The sequence below is a fragment of the Leopardus geoffroyi genome, chromosome D2, assembly GCF_018350155.1.
Source record: "Leopardus geoffroyi isolate Oge1 chromosome D2, O.geoffroyi_Oge1_pat1.0, whole genome shotgun sequence".
Taxonomy (NCBI): domain Eukaryota; kingdom Metazoa; phylum Chordata; class Mammalia; order Carnivora; family Felidae; genus Leopardus; species Leopardus geoffroyi.
The window spans coordinates 56,954,032-56,970,048 of NC_059334.1; the positions used below are offsets into that span (position 1 = coordinate 56,954,032).

General features: G+C 52.3%; 2 protein-coding genes across 2 annotated transcripts; one reads left to right on the forward strand and one right to left on the reverse strand.

Annotated features, from left to right (window-relative positions):
- The first annotated feature begins 461 nt into the window (after positions 1–461).
- On the forward strand, positions 462–3,115 carry FRAT1 (FRAT regulator of WNT signaling pathway 1). Its single transcript, XM_045438412.1, has one exon. It carries the CDS (start codon positions 703–705, stop codon positions 1,549–1,551), a length of 849 nt encoding a protein of 282 aa, XP_045294368.1. The 5' UTR covers positions 462–702; the 3' UTR covers positions 1,552–3,115.
- Positions 3,116–12,003: 8,888 nt separating this feature from the next.
- On the reverse strand, positions 12,004–14,572 carry FRAT2 (FRAT regulator of WNT signaling pathway 2). The gene has a single exon (XM_045438413.1). The coding sequence runs from the start codon at positions 14,106–14,108 to the stop codon at positions 13,401–13,403; it is 708 nt and encodes a 235-aa protein (XP_045294369.1). The 5' UTR covers positions 14,109–14,572; the 3' UTR covers positions 12,004–13,400.
- Positions 14,573–16,017: the final 1,445 nt, after the last annotated feature.

Consider the following 16,017-nt stretch of genomic DNA (forward strand, 5'->3'; position numbering starts at 1 on the left):
ACCACAAGGTCCTGGGCTTCCTTTTCATCCCTGTCAGCCTCGTTTCCCTAATCTCCAGACAGATCTCTCGCCTGACCCCTTCTCTCCATCCTCGCTTCACTCGCCGGGTCATCACTTCCCAGACGCGGGCACCCGGGACCTCAAAAGCGCAAATGCCAAATCCAGAAGAGTTGACGCGCCTAAAAGAGGGGAGTGTGTGGGTGTAAGTGTCTGTGCTTGTGTGTGGAAGAAACCAACTGAGCCCACGCCGGTGTTCATTTTCTGGAAATGCCAACCACGCCCGGCTGACAGAGCGGGTATCCGCAACCCAGTGAGCTCCTGCACACAGCACTCAGGGTTGGTGGACTCAGAAGCAGCTAGGTTTCACCCTGCACCCGGGCCCAGCGGGCGCCCCGCCCCCCAACCGTACAGCGCACCCCCGTCCTGGCGCGGTGGTAGGGCCCGGCGGCGACGTCACCCATTGTTTACAAATCAACCCGAGCCGGTAGGATTCCGGCTCCCGCGGCTGCAGGCGCGCGGCGCGAGTGCCTGGCGAGTTCCCGCTTCCGTGTCCGCCCCGGCCCCGGCCCCGGCCCCGGCCCCGGCCCCCGCTCCCGCTTCGGCCTCAGCACCGCTCCCCGCTCCGCCGCGGCCCATCGAGCCCGGCGGGCCGCCGAGCCGCCAGCGCCGGCCGCCGAGCTCCGTGTGCCCGGGCGGGGGGCCATGCCGTGTCGGAGGGAGGAGGAAGAGGAAGCCGGCGAGGAAGCGGAGGGGGAGGCGGAGGAGGAGGAGGAGGAGGACAGCTTCCTCCTGCTGGAGCAGTCGGTGACGCTGGGCGGCTCGGGCGAGGTGGACCTGCTGGTGGCCCAGATCGGCGAGGCGCTGCAGCTGGACGCGGCTCAGGACAGCCCGGCCTCCCCGTGCGCGCCCCCGGGGCCGCCGCTGCAGCCCCCGCGGCCCCCGGCGGCCGTGCGGGCGGACAAGGCCCGGCCCCCTGCGCTGCCACTGCTGCTGCCGCCCGCGCCGGCCGAGGCGGTGGGCCCGGCGCCCCCGGGGGCCCTGCGCTGCGCCCTCGGGGACCGCGGCCGCGTGCGGGGCCGGGCTGCGCCCTACTTCGTGGCCGAGCTCGCCGCAGGCCCCAGCGCTCTGTCCCCACTGGCCCCTCATCCCGGCCTTGATGGGCCTTCGGGAGCCAACAAGCGGGGCGCCCCGCAGCCGCTGTCCGGCCCGTGCCGGCGAGGTTGGCTGCGAGGCGCCGCCGCCTCCCGCCGCCTACAACAGCGACGCGGGACCCAGCTCGAATCCCGCACCGGCGACGACGATCCGCACCGGCTCCTGCAGCAGCTGGTGCTCTCGGGGAACCTCATCAAGGAGGCTGTGCGGAGGCTTCATTCGCGACGGCTGCAGTTACACGCAAAGCTTCCCCAGCGCCCGCTCACGGGGCCTCTGTCGGCCCTAGTGCATGAGCCCCCTTCGCCCCACAGCCCTCGCGCGGCCTGCAGCGACCCCGGCGCGTCTGGGAGGAGGGCGCAGCTCAAAACTGGCGACGGCGTTCTGGTACCTGGCAGCTAACACCCCGAGTGGCCACAGTGCCAGCCTCTGCCTGGAGGGCAAGGGATTCCGCTGAGGGCTGCATCCCTATTCAGACTGGTGAACTCGCGCAGTTGGAAACGGGAAAATAAGCTAATGCAGACGAGGAATGGAAAAACCGCGAATATTTCCTTGGGGAATTAATGGAGGGCTCCAGTGTGTTTGAAACAGCTTGGTTGGCCCTATTTGTGAGGCAGATTACAGAGCGCACTCCAAGCTCACATTCAGTAGGACTCCTTATTTGGCTTGACCAGCCCCGGCGGTGCAGCTTGCAGTTCCACGCAGCCTCTCGGAGCCCTTCAGCCCGGCGACCATGTGGCCACACTCCACGCTTCTCGGGATCGCCGAGCGTCTGAAAGACGAGGATGATCCCAGTTACTTTACCTTTTCAGGGCTGGTTCCTGATCCACTTTGGGGGAGGGGAACATGAGTAGACCGTCATTTCAGGGAGAACCTCAAACTGCCAGACTTGAAAATTTGTGACTCTTAAAAAAAAAAAACAAAAACGCATCTCATGTCTTTTGGGTGCTGGTTCTTAATACAAAACACGCGGTACCATGAAAGGACTTTTTGGGAGTTGAATAGGAGTAACGTTTTCTCTGTCCCCCGTTTTGCAACTGGCTGCGGTTCTCAGCGTGGCAGGGAAAGGTGTGCGAGATTGGCACGGGAGGCGGGGGCGGGCGGTGCTGGGGAAAGGTAAGGTGGGACGTGGAGTGAACCCTCCTTCCTCTCTAAAATATTTTCACAGCCGTCCCTCTCCTCGGGTTCAAGGTCACTGTTTCCTGAGCGCAGGCAGGGTTCCGGGGTTCCAGTAGAGCAGAAGAGTTGCCGGGTTCTGCCTGTACTCCGGAGAAGAGCTCGGTGTTTTGCAAGTACTGGAGTCTCCTAAGGACACGCGCACCGCGGCCACCGCGGGTATGGGGAGGCGGGGACGTGACGGGCGCCGGTGCCTTCTGCGGGCAGCCGCGCCCTGGGCTTTCACAGAAACTGCCCAGAGTCTTAGCCTCGGGTCCCTGCACTCCCCCCACGGCTCTGCTGTCCTACTCCAAGTGGGTGGCGCTGGTGCTCCTTGGGGCCAGGGCTGGGGGCTGGGGAGACGCCACGTGACGCGCACTCCGGGGACACAGCCTCGCACAGCAGCTTATAATGGACTCTCCGGGGCCATTTGCAATAACAGCTGCAATTCCCTGGATAGACGGAGTTGATTTCCTCCCTCTGCCCCTCCCCCAGGCATGCCAGCTCGCCTTTGTAAGTGAAGGAAACCGAGTAGAAAATGTGACCCTCCAAACGGAGAAGCTGCAGGCTTTGCCATTGTGAATCCTGGTAAAGTGCTTTAACATACTGTTCACTTACTCTGAGGGATCTAAAACCGTTTTGTGGGTGTTTTAGTTTTATAAGATTCAATGGCTTGTTCATCATCCAGATGTGGCTATTGACATATCTACACTTCGCACCGGAGTGTCTGGAATTGTGGCTATCCTGATTGTAGGATTTTAACTTAACTGAAATACTTGTTTTTAATAAATGTGTTGGGTTTTTTGTTGGGTTTATTGTTGGGTTTTATCTTCTACTTGCCCTCGGTGCGAAAGATGCAGAGAACACATTTCTCTAATCCATAAACCTTAAAAACACTTGAAATCCTTGTCGGCCTGCCTTGTGGATGGTAATTAGAGCGCCTTTGTGTCTGAGCGGCTCACTAGTTAAGCAGGGTCTGTGTGGCTGGGCGTGTATTGGTGCTGGCATGAAATTAAATGAAAGTGAGGTCAGGTTTTGGACCAATCCCATTCACTAAAACCTTAGAGCCTTTTGGATTACTAGTCAGTGATGGAGTTTTATGAAGCTGCCTCTGACTATTAGCAAAGGACATCAGTTCAGCCTGTCACTGCAGACTGGGAGGCTCATCACTTTTTTTTTTTTCTTTCTAACGTGGTCATTAAGTGGACTCGTTTCACAAGGCAGCCCTTAAGGCTGGGGCAGCTCTTGGTTAGTGGCCGATCAGGATACAAACCCACGGTGGGAAAGCTGTCTGGCAGTGTCTGAAAGGACTCCTCTCTTTGCTCTTAGCATGTTTGCTGCCATTCTCTCCAGGAGCAGTGACATAACGGCCTGTCTCTATCCCTCCCTTTCTGAGTTACTTCAGCCTGTTCCCTCCAGGAAGGAGCCACACTAGGCAACATATTATCCAGGGTTCAAGGCCACTTATTAAATGGGGACCTCAGACAAGTTGCTCAACCTCTGTGGGCTTTTGGTTTCCTTCTGTACAATAGACGAGAAGAGAGATGTGGAAAAGTTTGCTGTGACTGGCACATACTGGAGAAGAACAGACTCTAGTCCCTACTCGTTCCTTCCCAGGACTGCCCCTTGGTAGCCATATGACTAGGTCCTAGGTTTCTCATGAAAGAAGGGCATGCCACGGTCCCAAAAGTGCTTTCTGGATACAGTCCTTTCTTTTTTTCTCTCTCTCTCTCTCTTTCTTTCTTTCTTTCTTTAATTTATTTTGAGAAAGAGAGAGAGCGAATGCAAGCAGGGGAGGGGCAGAAAGAGAAGGAGAGAGAGAATCCCAAGCAGGCTCCCTGCTGTCAGCGCAGAGCTCGACTCAGGGCTCTATCCCATGAACCCATGAGATCATGACCTGAGCTGAAATCAAGAGTCAGATGCTCAACGAACTGAGCACCCGGGCACCCCTACAGTCCTGACTTTCTAACTCCCTTCTGGACTCCATGCCTATTGTCTATACCTCCCCATTCTCTCCGCCCCTGATAGTCTGAGATACACCTCCAGAGCACACCAAGCCAGCTGTTCCCTACACCCTGTCCAGAAAATGTTGTGGGAGGCTTGTCCAGTGGGGCTCAGCAAGGGAAGGGTGATTATGGAGGCTCTAACACTGAGGAAGGGGACGCTCCAACAGTGTAGGTGGCTGCCACGACTGGGCGCTGAGCAGGAGGAAATTGGTCAGGTGCTGACTTCCTCCAGCATTGGAGTATCCCTGGGGTCATCAGCTCCGCTTCTTACTAGGGATGGGATTTCCTTGAGGTCAAAGGGTTAGGGGCAATCGAGGGCCAAACTGGCCATGATTTGATGCCACTGCACCGGCCGTGCTGGCTTGTAATGATCAATTAAGGCTAGACTCAACCATGGGGTTCACATAGTACTACTCCCTCCTTAAAACAGGAAGACTGGAGAGGAGCCCGAGTGGCTCAGTCAAGCATCTGACTCTTGATTTTGGCTTAGGTCACGATTACAAGGTCATGGGAGTGAACCCTGTGTCAAGCCCCCGTTAAGCCCGTCAGGCTTCATGCTTAGCATGGAGCCTGCTTAAGATATTCTCTCTTGCTGTCGCCCTCTTTCTCTCTCATTCTGCCCCCTCCCCAATTTGCACACTCTCTCTCTCAAAATAAATAATTAATTTAAAAGGACAACTGGAGAAAACTAATCTCTACTATCAGGCACTTTAAATGCACCATAACCCTAAACCGCCCAGCTTTTAAAAAATCTTGCAGGCCTTACTAGTCACCCCAAAATCTTTTTTGAAATAAGTCAAGGTTTACACAAATGATTGTTAAGTTATTAGACCACTTTATATATATAGGTGGAAAAATAGTCCGGGAAGGGAACAGGACAGAGTCACCTACCAAAGTCACTTATGAAAGTCAAAGGCCTAACAGAGTCTAGAACCCAGGTCTCTGGGCTCCCAGTTCAGGCCTCTTTCCAATAGACTAACACCGTCATACACAGTCCAATATTGTTCACTGCACAACTCCACACATATACTACAATGTGAGTGACACCCCTGTAATTGTCCAAGATGGTGGCCCTGCCACTGGAACCCTGAAAAACATACCCCAGATCCCTAGGCTGAGCTAGGGAAAGCCAGGTACGCCACAACCATATTCTTAGAAAATGTTCAGCGTCCTATGAAGACAGCTAGTTGGCCAGAGAAAATAGCGTGGATGAGATAAAAGACCAAGCTAGAAAGTCAACGAGAAAAATACAAAATAAATTAAAACACGGAAACTGGCAAGTAACGAGTGATGTGGAGAAAGGAATGCCACACCTCACAGAGAACTGCACAGTCTGCCACCCCAGGATTTCATTCTAAATTAGGCATAAACGCTACAATATTTGGATTCAGTTTTCGCCCTTCTTTTTCCAGCTCATAAGCAAAGACATGGAATGAAGATCAGACACCACTTTCGTATCCAGCAAAGTCTGTGTTGAACCCTGTGATCCCTTCCTTCCAATCAGAAAAGAGTTACCCTGGCAACTAAATTACTAACTCACTCAATTAGCTCCCCCCTCTTCCACCAATGCTCAGTAATCACAGAATGTCAACCCAGGGAGAGCTCAGCCTTAGGCGGTCTAGTGCTACCATAGTTCTATTTAGCCATAGAAGCCCAGAGAGGTTGCCCCTCAGAGGTGCACTCGTTTGAACACGGTGCAGGCGCCTGCAGGCCCAGGGGCAAAAAACCTCTCCCGTGCGGTACATCTTCATGGTTTTCCATCCATCACTGATGGGGGAACAAGTGACCTGCCCTTACAGTTTCCCAGAAGTAATAATAGATAAGACCTTGGGCTCTGCAAGCAGCCCTACCCTGCCTCCACACAGGCAGCTGTGTGATTTGGGGCAGAGTCACTAACCTAATTAATGAGCTCAATGAACTCATCTGCAAAATGGGAGAAGAAGGGCCTACCTTGGAAAAATTATGTGAGTGTTCAATTAGATAATGCATGGAAGTAAATAGCAAACAATAAACCCTCGAATAATAAGATATTGTATCTGGAAGCTATTGCATGAAGGTCACGACTTTGTTTTTTGTGGAAAATCCTGCCTCTTAAAAAGGACTTCTTCCATCTGTTTCTTCAAAAGCATAAACGTGTTTCCTCTGAAGACTAGTTGCTTGAGCATACGCCCCTGTTGTATAGGTAAGTGCTAAGGGAAGTATAGAGAACCCTTTACTCAGTCTAGATGAGGTTTAATCTGAAAAGGGTGGCAGTGCCCTTCATCCCAAACCTTGAAAGCAGATCAGGACTAGTAGAGTAGGAGCAGCAGGAAATATTACAAAGGGGAGGGTTTGTGCTGAGGACAGCCTGGGACCACAGCTCTTAACGCCCCCATCAGAAAACCCATCCCCTTTTGGAGCACCTGGGTGGCTCAGTCGACCAAGCTTCCAACTTTGGCTCAGGTCATGATCTCACAGTTCGTGGATTCAAGCTGCATGTCGGGCTCTGTGCTGACAGCTCAGAGCCTGGAGCCTGCTTTGGATTCTGTGTCTCCCTCTCCCTCTGTCCCTTACCCACTTGTGCTCTCTCTTTCAAAAATAAACATTAAAAATAAATAAATAAAACCCATCCTTCTAATTCAAATTCAGGGCTCAGCTGAAGTTCTGTGTGCCCACTCTGTCCACTCGTGTATAACCTGTACTGAGAAACTCATGTAATTTCTTCGCAGGGAGTGATCTTGGAGTTCATTTTGTTCTTACTCTTCATTATATTTACTGTCATTATAGGGTTATCTCAGGAACTCATATGTGAATGTCTTCCCTTCCCAAAGAGATTAGATATTCTTTAATGGCAGAGGACAAGATGAAGAGGATGTGTTGGGCAGATTATCAGGCCACTCAGTGTAGGGGATGGTCTGAGGTTGAGGGGGGACATTTATGGTAAGCTAGATCAGTTGCATGGCTGTTATAACATCCATGCACCAGGTGATAAGGGTCTTGGTGGGAAGAGAGACGAAAAGACAAGACACACTTTGAAAAGAAAAAAAAAAAACAGAAAAACCCACAGGCCTCCATAGAGTACCTTGTGGCAACTAAAATGTCAGTTCTGGAGCCAGAATGCCTGGGTGGCAATTCTGGACCTTTCCTTTAAAGCTCCTTCCTGTGACTTCGGGCCAGTCACTTCAGCTCGCCTAACCTCACGTTCCTCATCTGTGAATTCCGATAGTAATAAAGTCCCTGCCTCACAGGGTTGTGAGGATTCACTGAGCTAACGCTAGTAAAAATGCTGAGCCAACTGCCCAAAACATAGCTGCATTTAGTAACGCTGCTTTGGTATTGGCATTTAGTAAATATTTGCAGAGCAAACAAATGGGGCGATTTCAACAGACCTATAGAGGCCAGGGGAGTGGGGTGCTTGGGGCATAGTGAGGAGCTGTGGTTCCTAGAAACTCAAAGAAGATGAGAAAGGAGGGACAGCAGCTAAAAAGGAAAAACTGGGCCAATGGAAGGATTCGCTCAACCAGGAGAGACTTGAGCTTGTCTGACAGCCATGGAGGATGTGCAGAGGGAGAAACTGAAGATGTTCCCAGGGGTAAGCTTGCCTGAGGAGGCAAGAAGGCACAAGATGCCCCGTCTGCACAGGTCTGAAGGGCAGGGCTCTGGGGGATTACAAGGGTGACGTGCCCACTACGTGACAGCACCTACGTCACAAACTCCTAGCACAGCAAGGCTGGGCACCTGAGAGTTGGCTGTTGAAACCACTTTGTATAACCCATCATGCCTGGGATCGCTGGTGTGTTTCTGTTGTTGTGTGAAGGAATCCTTCTTCTCTGAACCTTCCGCTACAACTTACGCCACAATAGAATGGAAACTAAATCTGGTATCAAGTTTATTAACTGCTCCCTCTTATCAATTAACTGACTCATAGAAGGTAAAATTCACAACCCCAGTCGATAGGCTGTTCAGGCACTTTGTTTGACTTATTGATTTGGGTGGGTTAAAAAAAAAATCACAAGCTGGTTATCTTCTTGTTACCTTTGGCCTGCCTTTTTGCCTGTTTCTTTTTTACCAGTGAAATTAGATTCCACAACCTAGCATGGGTGACAAATGATTTCCTAGGTTTTCCCAAAAATCTTCCCTAGACTGGATTCATAATCACCTTTCTCCAGATGCACCATAGATAGTACTTTGCATCAGCTGGGTTAAAGGGGGGAGAAACTCACAGTGCAGATGTTCAAGACCTATTGTTTAATGGTGCTGAGGCAGAGGGTGTAAAAAAGATACTGAAAATCACGGGGCACCTAGGTGATTCAGTTGGTTAAGCATCTGACTCTTGATTTCGGCTCAGGTCATGGTTTGTGAGATCAAGCCCCATGTCAGGCTCAGTACTGACAGCACTGAGCCTGCTTGGGATTCTCTCTCTCTCTCTCTCTCTCTCTCTCTCTCTCTCTCTCTGCCTCTCCCCTGTTCACACTTTCACTCTCTCTCAAAATAAAAAAAAAAAAAAAAAGAGGGCACCTAGGTGGCTCAGTCGGTTGAGCGGTGAAGCGTCCGACTTTGGCTCAAGTCATGATCTTACAGCTTGTGCGTTCGAGCCCTGCATCAGGCTTGTGCTGACAGCTTGGAGCCTGGAGACTGCTTCCGATTCTGTGTCTCCCTCTCTGTTCCTTCCCAGCTCGTGCTCTCTCTCAAAAATAAATATTTAAAAAAAAAATAGTGGAAGTCACTAAGATCTGATTCCATATACCTTGGACCTAGCCACAGAGGATGTACAGAGATAACGTAGCTACATCTGTTCGTGTGCATACACCCATAAGCACGTGCAGACACACTCACATACCCACCATCCCTTACAGTCTCCCGTGGTTTCTCGGTTCTACTCTTTCTGTCTATTCCTATTGTTTACTTTTTTCCCTCCCACATAGATGTGATGAGTTGGTCTTTATAAAGAACTTAGAACAGAGCCTGGCACATGGGAAGCACGACAGACATTAGCTAGTGTTATTACTGCTTCCCAACTGCCAGCGTCTCCCAGGATCCATCCACCCATCTTAGCTCTAACTGCCAAGTCTTTATCTTCAGCACAGCTCTAATCATTTATGAGGCACCAGGCTGCCGTCCCTATAACTTCACACATGAAACTCCTGATCAACCCCCACCCCCACCCCCACAACCAGCTAGCTTCTCCTTGCCACTTCCCTATTTTTCTGGATCTTCTAAGGGCTCAAAACTTGCAGAATGTTACCAGGGAAACCTAGGTCCCAGCCCCTTCAGAAGATGGGAGCTGTCTCAATTCTGCCAGCTCACATCCCCCCAGTTCGGTGCCCAGCTACTCAAAGGGCTAGGGATATCCCAGCCACAGTCATTCCTGGGCCAAGCACTAGGAATGGGCCATCCCAAGCTCCAATACCTTGGAAATGGCCATTGCCTCAATATAGAGAGACACTTGCCCAGGCCCAGGCCCAGGCTTTGGCTCCCTACAGCCTTTGCAAATGGCTGAATCCACAGAGGGGGCTGTTCATGACTAGAGATGTGGGTGGTTCAGGCAGGAGGCAAGAGAATCAGCTTAATGCCATGAGTTCAGACCCTGCTCTACCACCAGTAAGTCCTATCTCTCCCCATTGTAGAGAGCAAAGGAAGGTCTCATAAAAGGTGTCAACAGAGCACCTGCCCTTAACAGGTATCACTTCTTTTTCCTCCTACCTTGCTTCTCAGGTCCCATAGCTCTTCTCTCCTTGTCTGCAGGCACCATTCTAACCTCATTCCCAAGTGCTCTTGGGAATAGTGCAGACCCACAGGACATCTGCTCTGGGTGAGACTGCACCATCTCGGTCGGCCCTATGCCCTCATCTAAGACAACTCAAGGTTCTAAAAGCAGCACCCAGGTACCATTTGTTATCCGCGCCCTTCTTAGGCAATTTCTCCTGTCTTGTGTAAAGGCCTCGGCCCCAAAGCTGCTTGCGAATTCTCCCAGGAGGTCTCAAACCCTGCCGCATCCCACAGCCCCAGCACTTTGCATATATGTGGCTGGTGTTCAAGAGAAGTTTGAGAACAGTGATGCCATTGTGTTAAGGTATTTAGTGGGATGCTCTTAAGAAACCTTAATAAACCCAACATGGGAGAAAATGGTGTCAAGGAAGTCTCATACAGGGGGTACAGTAGACTGGAAGGTCTGGTTGAGGAACAGGAGATCCTAGAACCAGATTGCCTGGCTTCGAATCCCAGCTTGTCCACTTAAAAAGTGGTGACTTCAGGGGCGCCTAGGTGGCTGTCGGTTAAGCAACTGACTCTTGATTTCAGCTCAGGTCGTGATCTTAAGGTTTCTGAGATGGCGCCCTGCATCGGGCTCTGCACTGTGTGGAGCCTGCTTGGGATCCCCTTTCCCTCTCTCTGCCCCTCTCCCGCTGGGACGTGCGCACGCAACCTCTCTCAAAATAAAACATTAAAAAAAAAAAAAAAGGTGGTGACTTCAGGCAAGTCAGTCAGTCTCGTGGGCCTCAGTGTCCTCATCTATAAAATGGAGAAAACAGTCTCCACATTATGGCCCATAAAACCATGACATGATGAGAGGATACCCAGAACAGTGACTCCTGGCACATGTATACCCAGTGAATACAACCCCCAGAATGATGAATGCAGAGATAGACTGGTTTGGAAGGTTATGTGGAAGCTGATTTCTGGAAAGAGTCAGAACGAGGGATGTGTAGGGTACAGTAGCAAGAGACTGGGACAGCTTGTATTATGGTGGCTAAAGTTAGCGAGGGCAAGTGGGGCACGTTTGGTCCCCAAGGAAGGGGCCGCTCCCAAAGGAAGGGACCAAGGAAGAGGCAGTGGTGGTGATAAGAATTAGCCACTATCATTCTTTGAACAAGTCATCCCGGACATCTCTGATCTTCATTTAACCCTCCCAACTACCCTATTAACTAGTATTCTTTTATTAATGAGCGAAGGAACAAGCACAGGGTGGTCACTTGCTCGTTATGATACAGATGGGTGAGTAGCAGGCCCGAGTCCAACCCAGTCACTGAACACTAGCTTTCCCCTGTGGCCCCCGCACGAGAAAATGGTGGGCAGGCGAGGGAGGAAGAGGTGCTAAGAAGTTCCCGAGGGGGCTGGGTGGCAGAACTCTGGGCTGGACCAAGTAGGAAGGGACTCTACCAGGGTTCCATGCCTGGGGAAAACAGGCCTGAGGACAGGAAAACTTCAGTTAATCTAACCCTTGCCTGCTCAAACCAAGCCATTTTACAACTACCAAATATATCGCTGTGAAACTGGTTTCCCTTTCCTAGGCCAGAGCTCCAGACCGGGTTAGTCTCCAAAGAGGAAGAAACAGGCTGGCTTTGCCTGTGCCCTCCCATTCTTCACACACACAAAAATCCAGATGAAAATCACCCCACCTCCACCGCTCTCCAGACACATCAAGTCTCTTGGCCTCTGCCCTCCCGCCTAGAGAGCATTTCTGGAATATGTTCTTATTCCACAGAGGGAATGGAAGCCCATCTAGCAGGTTTTAAAAATCTGGACTTAATTTGCTGATTTCGGTTAACATCAACCCAGAAACAATGAAGTCCTGCAGCTCTACCAGTATTCCACGCTGAGCAGAGATGGCTCCAACCCGTTGCCCAGGTCCCCCCAAGTACACTCACCCTTCATTATTAAGATATCCCCTATGTGTTTTTCTTTCCCCCATCTTCCACCAAAAAGCCAAACATGCTCCAAAACAAAAACCAAATTTATTCAGCAGACATTTTAATTAAGAAATCCTATAAATCAGGACCACCACAATTTCAGACACTCCGGTGCGAAGTGTACGTCAATAGCTACATCTGGAGGATGAACGAGCCATTGAAACTGTTTTTAAAATTTGTTTAGCTACCTTAAAGTTTGGGGGTGGCACTTTCCTTAAAGTGCCGTCAAGTTTCACAAGGGTAAAGCCGGCGGGTTCTCCTCTCGGAGAGTCACATTTTAAACACGGTTTCAGTCACTCACAAGAAGAGCTGGTGACAGAAGAAGGCTGTGAGGGATGAGGACCCACAAAGGCTCAGGCCCACGGCCCCACAGACGGCCAGAACATAGCAGAAAAACATCCAGGGTCTCATCTATCCCATGCAGACACCAGAAAGGGTGAAATAACAAAGTCTGGCTGGGAGGACAGGGGAGACTGTTTATGACTTTCTGAGAAAGCTCAAGGCTAGGCCAAGAGTGGCCTCAGGGAAAGAGGAGGAGGAGTTCTGGAAAGAGGAAAGCACAGAAAAATAACTCTCCCCACAGGTCCCTCTCTGCTTCTGTGTGTCCTCGGGAGACTCCAAAAGGTAGCAAAGCACAGACAGGGCTCTTCTTGGAGCAAGAGAAAGAAAAGACCCGGGGATGAATTTAGTCCTCCCAGGAACCCCACAGCCTTCTGCCAGGGAGCAAACTGTGACCTTGAACCACAGGTGGCAAGGTCAAGTCAGTTAAAAGTCCACATTCAACTCCAACTCGCGCCACCTTCAATTCTTCAGCTCCCTCTAACCCCCTAACTGGAGTTCACATCTCCCACCTCCACCAAACACCAGTTGGGTGGGGAAAAGGGGCTTATGGCAACCCACCCACCACCAAGCTTTTACATTCTTCTTCCCTCTGGAATTTCTTTGCACAGCAATTGTAGCACCATTTCCACTAAGCTCTTCCACCAGAAAATAAAATGTTTGCGTGTCATTAGTTTTCAAGTATTGTTAATAAAGCCCAGGCGATACCCGCCCCTCAGAACCCTATCTTTAAACAATCGAAGCACATGACGCCCCCAAGGCTTAAGTCAGGTACAAGTCGATGCAAGTAGCTGCCATAGTTCTCCCAGTTTATCCCAGGTCATTGGCCCCGAGGTGGCCGAGAAAACTCTCATGCGGCACCTATGCGCCCAGGCCCGTGCATTTCTCCAGGCTCCTGTTCTCCGACAGCCTCGCTGGGGCCGGTAACTTCTTTCTCGCCTTGAGGGCTCTCCCCACGCGTCTCTCCGCAGCCTGGGCGGTCGCTCGCAGGACCGCAACGGCGGCTTCAGCTCTCGGTCGGTGAGGGTAGGACGCTGATGGGTCTGCGAAGCGGTGTCCTCTTCCTCCTCCAGGGGCCCCCGGGTCAGTGCAAAGCGCCAGAAGGCTGCAGGGAGACAGGGTCCGGTCCGCTGCGGCCGCCTCCCGGCCCAGCGGCGCCCACTGGGCTCGTGGCTGCAACGGCAGCGACGGCTCGCTGTAGTCTTCGCACGGCCTCCTTGATGAGGTTCCCCGAGAGCACCAGCTGCTGCAGGAGCCGGTGCGGGTCGTCTTCGCGGGTGCGCGTCCCGGTTGGGGGCCATCGTCGCTGCTGCAGGCGGCGGGAGGCGGTGGCGCCCCGCAGCCAACCTCGCCGGCACGGCCCGGGCAGAGCGCTGGGGCCTGCGGCGAGCTCGGCCACGAAGTAGGGCGCAGCCCGGCCCCGCACGCGGCCGCGGTCCCCGAGGGCGCAGCGCAGGGCCCCCGGGGGCGCCGGGCCCACCGCCTCGGCCGGCGCGGGCGGCAGCAGCAGTGGCAGCGCAGGGGGCCGGGCCTTGTCCGCCCGCACGGCCGCCGGGGGCCGCGGGGGCTGCAGCGGCGGCCCCGGGGGCGCGCACGGGGAGGCCGGGCTGTCCTGAGCCGCGTCCAGCTGCAGCGCCTCGCCGATCTGGGCCACCAGCAGGTCCACCTCGCCCGAGCCGCCCAGCGTCACCGACTGCTCCAGCAGGAGGAAGCTGTCCTCCTCCTCCTCCTCCTCCGCCTCCCCCTCCGCTTCCTCGCCGGCTTCCTCTTCCTCCTCCCTCCGACACGGCATGGCCCCCCGCCCGGGCACACGGAGCTCGGCGGCCGGCGCTGGCGGCTCGGCGGCCCGCCGGGCTCGATGGGCCGCGGCGGAGCGGGCAGCGGTGCTGAGGCCGAAGCGGGAGTGGGGGCCGGGGCCGGGGCCGGGGCGGACACGGAAGCGGGAACCCGCCAGGCACTCGCGCCGCGCGCCTGCAGCCGCGGGAGCCGGAATCCTACCGGCTCGGGTTGATTTGTAAACAATGGGTGACGTCGCCGCCGGGCCCTACCACCGCGCCAGGACGCGGGCGGGGGGAGACGTGCGACCAGGGGACGGGTTACTGGTCGTCGCGGGCAGCGCAGGGTCGCGGCCGGAGCTTTCTGGTGTTTGCTCTCGGTACCTACCTAGGAGGGGCTCTGGATCGTTGGGAGAGCTGCGTCCTTTTTCCGTCCGGTAAGCAACACGAGAAAATGAAGACTCGGAGGTGGTCTGGGTTGGTTTCTCCCACTCGCGGACACACCCACCCACACACCCCACCCCTCCTCTTCGGACGTTTCCTCGCTCCCCACGTGTCAGCAACGCTTGGGCCCGCCCTGCTCCTCCCCCGCGCACCCGCAGTCACCAGGACCTGGTGTAGTGGGGGAGGGGCGGGTTTCGCCAACAGTCCCGGTTCGCAGAGCTGGAGGTGGGGAAAGGAGGGGGAATTGGGGTGCGGCGGCGACCTTGCAAAGAAGAGCGGGATCGTCTCGGGGTAGGGCCTCTGAGATTTCCTCTCCGTCTTGTCCTCAAGTCCCCAGGGAACTTGGAAGAGAAGGACACGCCACCGCATGGCTAAAGAAAAGTTGATTTTGTTCATTAAAAAAATTTTTTAAAGGTCAAATAGAAATATAGGACGGTGGAAAAAACCTCTCTCGATCATAGGACTCAAACATGTTCACGTTAAAAAAGAATGTTTCCTCTCCAGCCTTTTTCTAGCAAAGTGTATTTTACAAACAGCCACACATACAACGCACGCGCTTTTCCACTTCTCATTACACCATAAATGGTGTTCGTGTTATTGCACGCACTTTGAAAACCTATAATGATTACATAAGTTCTCATCAAGTGTTTGTTCCATAAATTATTTAACAATTCCTTTAGCGTTTGCTGTTTACCAAATTTCACCACTGTAAGTGCGTGACTAACATTTCTTTGCGTAAAACTTTTTCCATATTGATGATTCTTTCCTAAGACCATATTCCCAGGAGTGGAATATTAGGTCAAATTATATTTTAAGGTTTCTGATAAACGTGGCAAACTGCTTTACAAGAGTTGAGTGCATTTACTCTCCCATCATTAGTGTTGAGTATTAAAAGTTAAAAAAAAAAATTTTCTGATTTCATAGGTGAGATTGACATCTCCTTTGTGTTTTCATATCTTTGATTTTTACTTAGGTAGAGCAGTTTTCTAAATGTTTGTTAACCAACTGTACTTCCTTTTTTTGTGAATTGTCTGTTTCCTAGGAAGTTTTTCATCTTGAGCTTTTCTTAGTATTTGCGTGACTCTTCTACATAAGTTTAGTTAACCCTTTTCTTCCACATTTTGCTCTATTTCTTGAGGGTTTTTTGGCCCTTTACAGTCATGTTTTTGTGACTAAACCTTAACGAATTTTAATGCCCCCAAATCTACAAAATCCCTTTCCTTGAGACTTTTAACACAATGCTAAATTTAGTCTTCTTGTCTCCAGCAAGTTATTCAATATCGAGTTCTATTTTCCTTAGTGGGTTTTTTTTTTTTTAACGCCTTGTTTGTTTGTTGTTATTTTCAAATCCATCTGGGATTAATTTTGGTCAGTGGTGTAGGGAGACATTATGAAATGATTTTTTTTCCCCCAGAGGGTTTGCCAGTCAGGGCTATGTATCTTCATTAGGACAGAGGTGTGGGGACAGTGTGAACAAATTGC

Bases quoted from the DNA above. Each gene is read 5' to 3' on its own strand.
- FRAT1 (XM_045438412.1), top strand. From the start codon at position 703: ATGCCGTGTCGGAGGGAGGAGGAAGAGGAAGCCGGCGAGGAAGCGGAG.
- FRAT2 (XM_045438413.1), bottom strand. From the start codon at position 14,108: ATGCCGTGTCGGAGGGAGGAGGAAGAGGAAGCCGGCGAGGAAGCGGAG.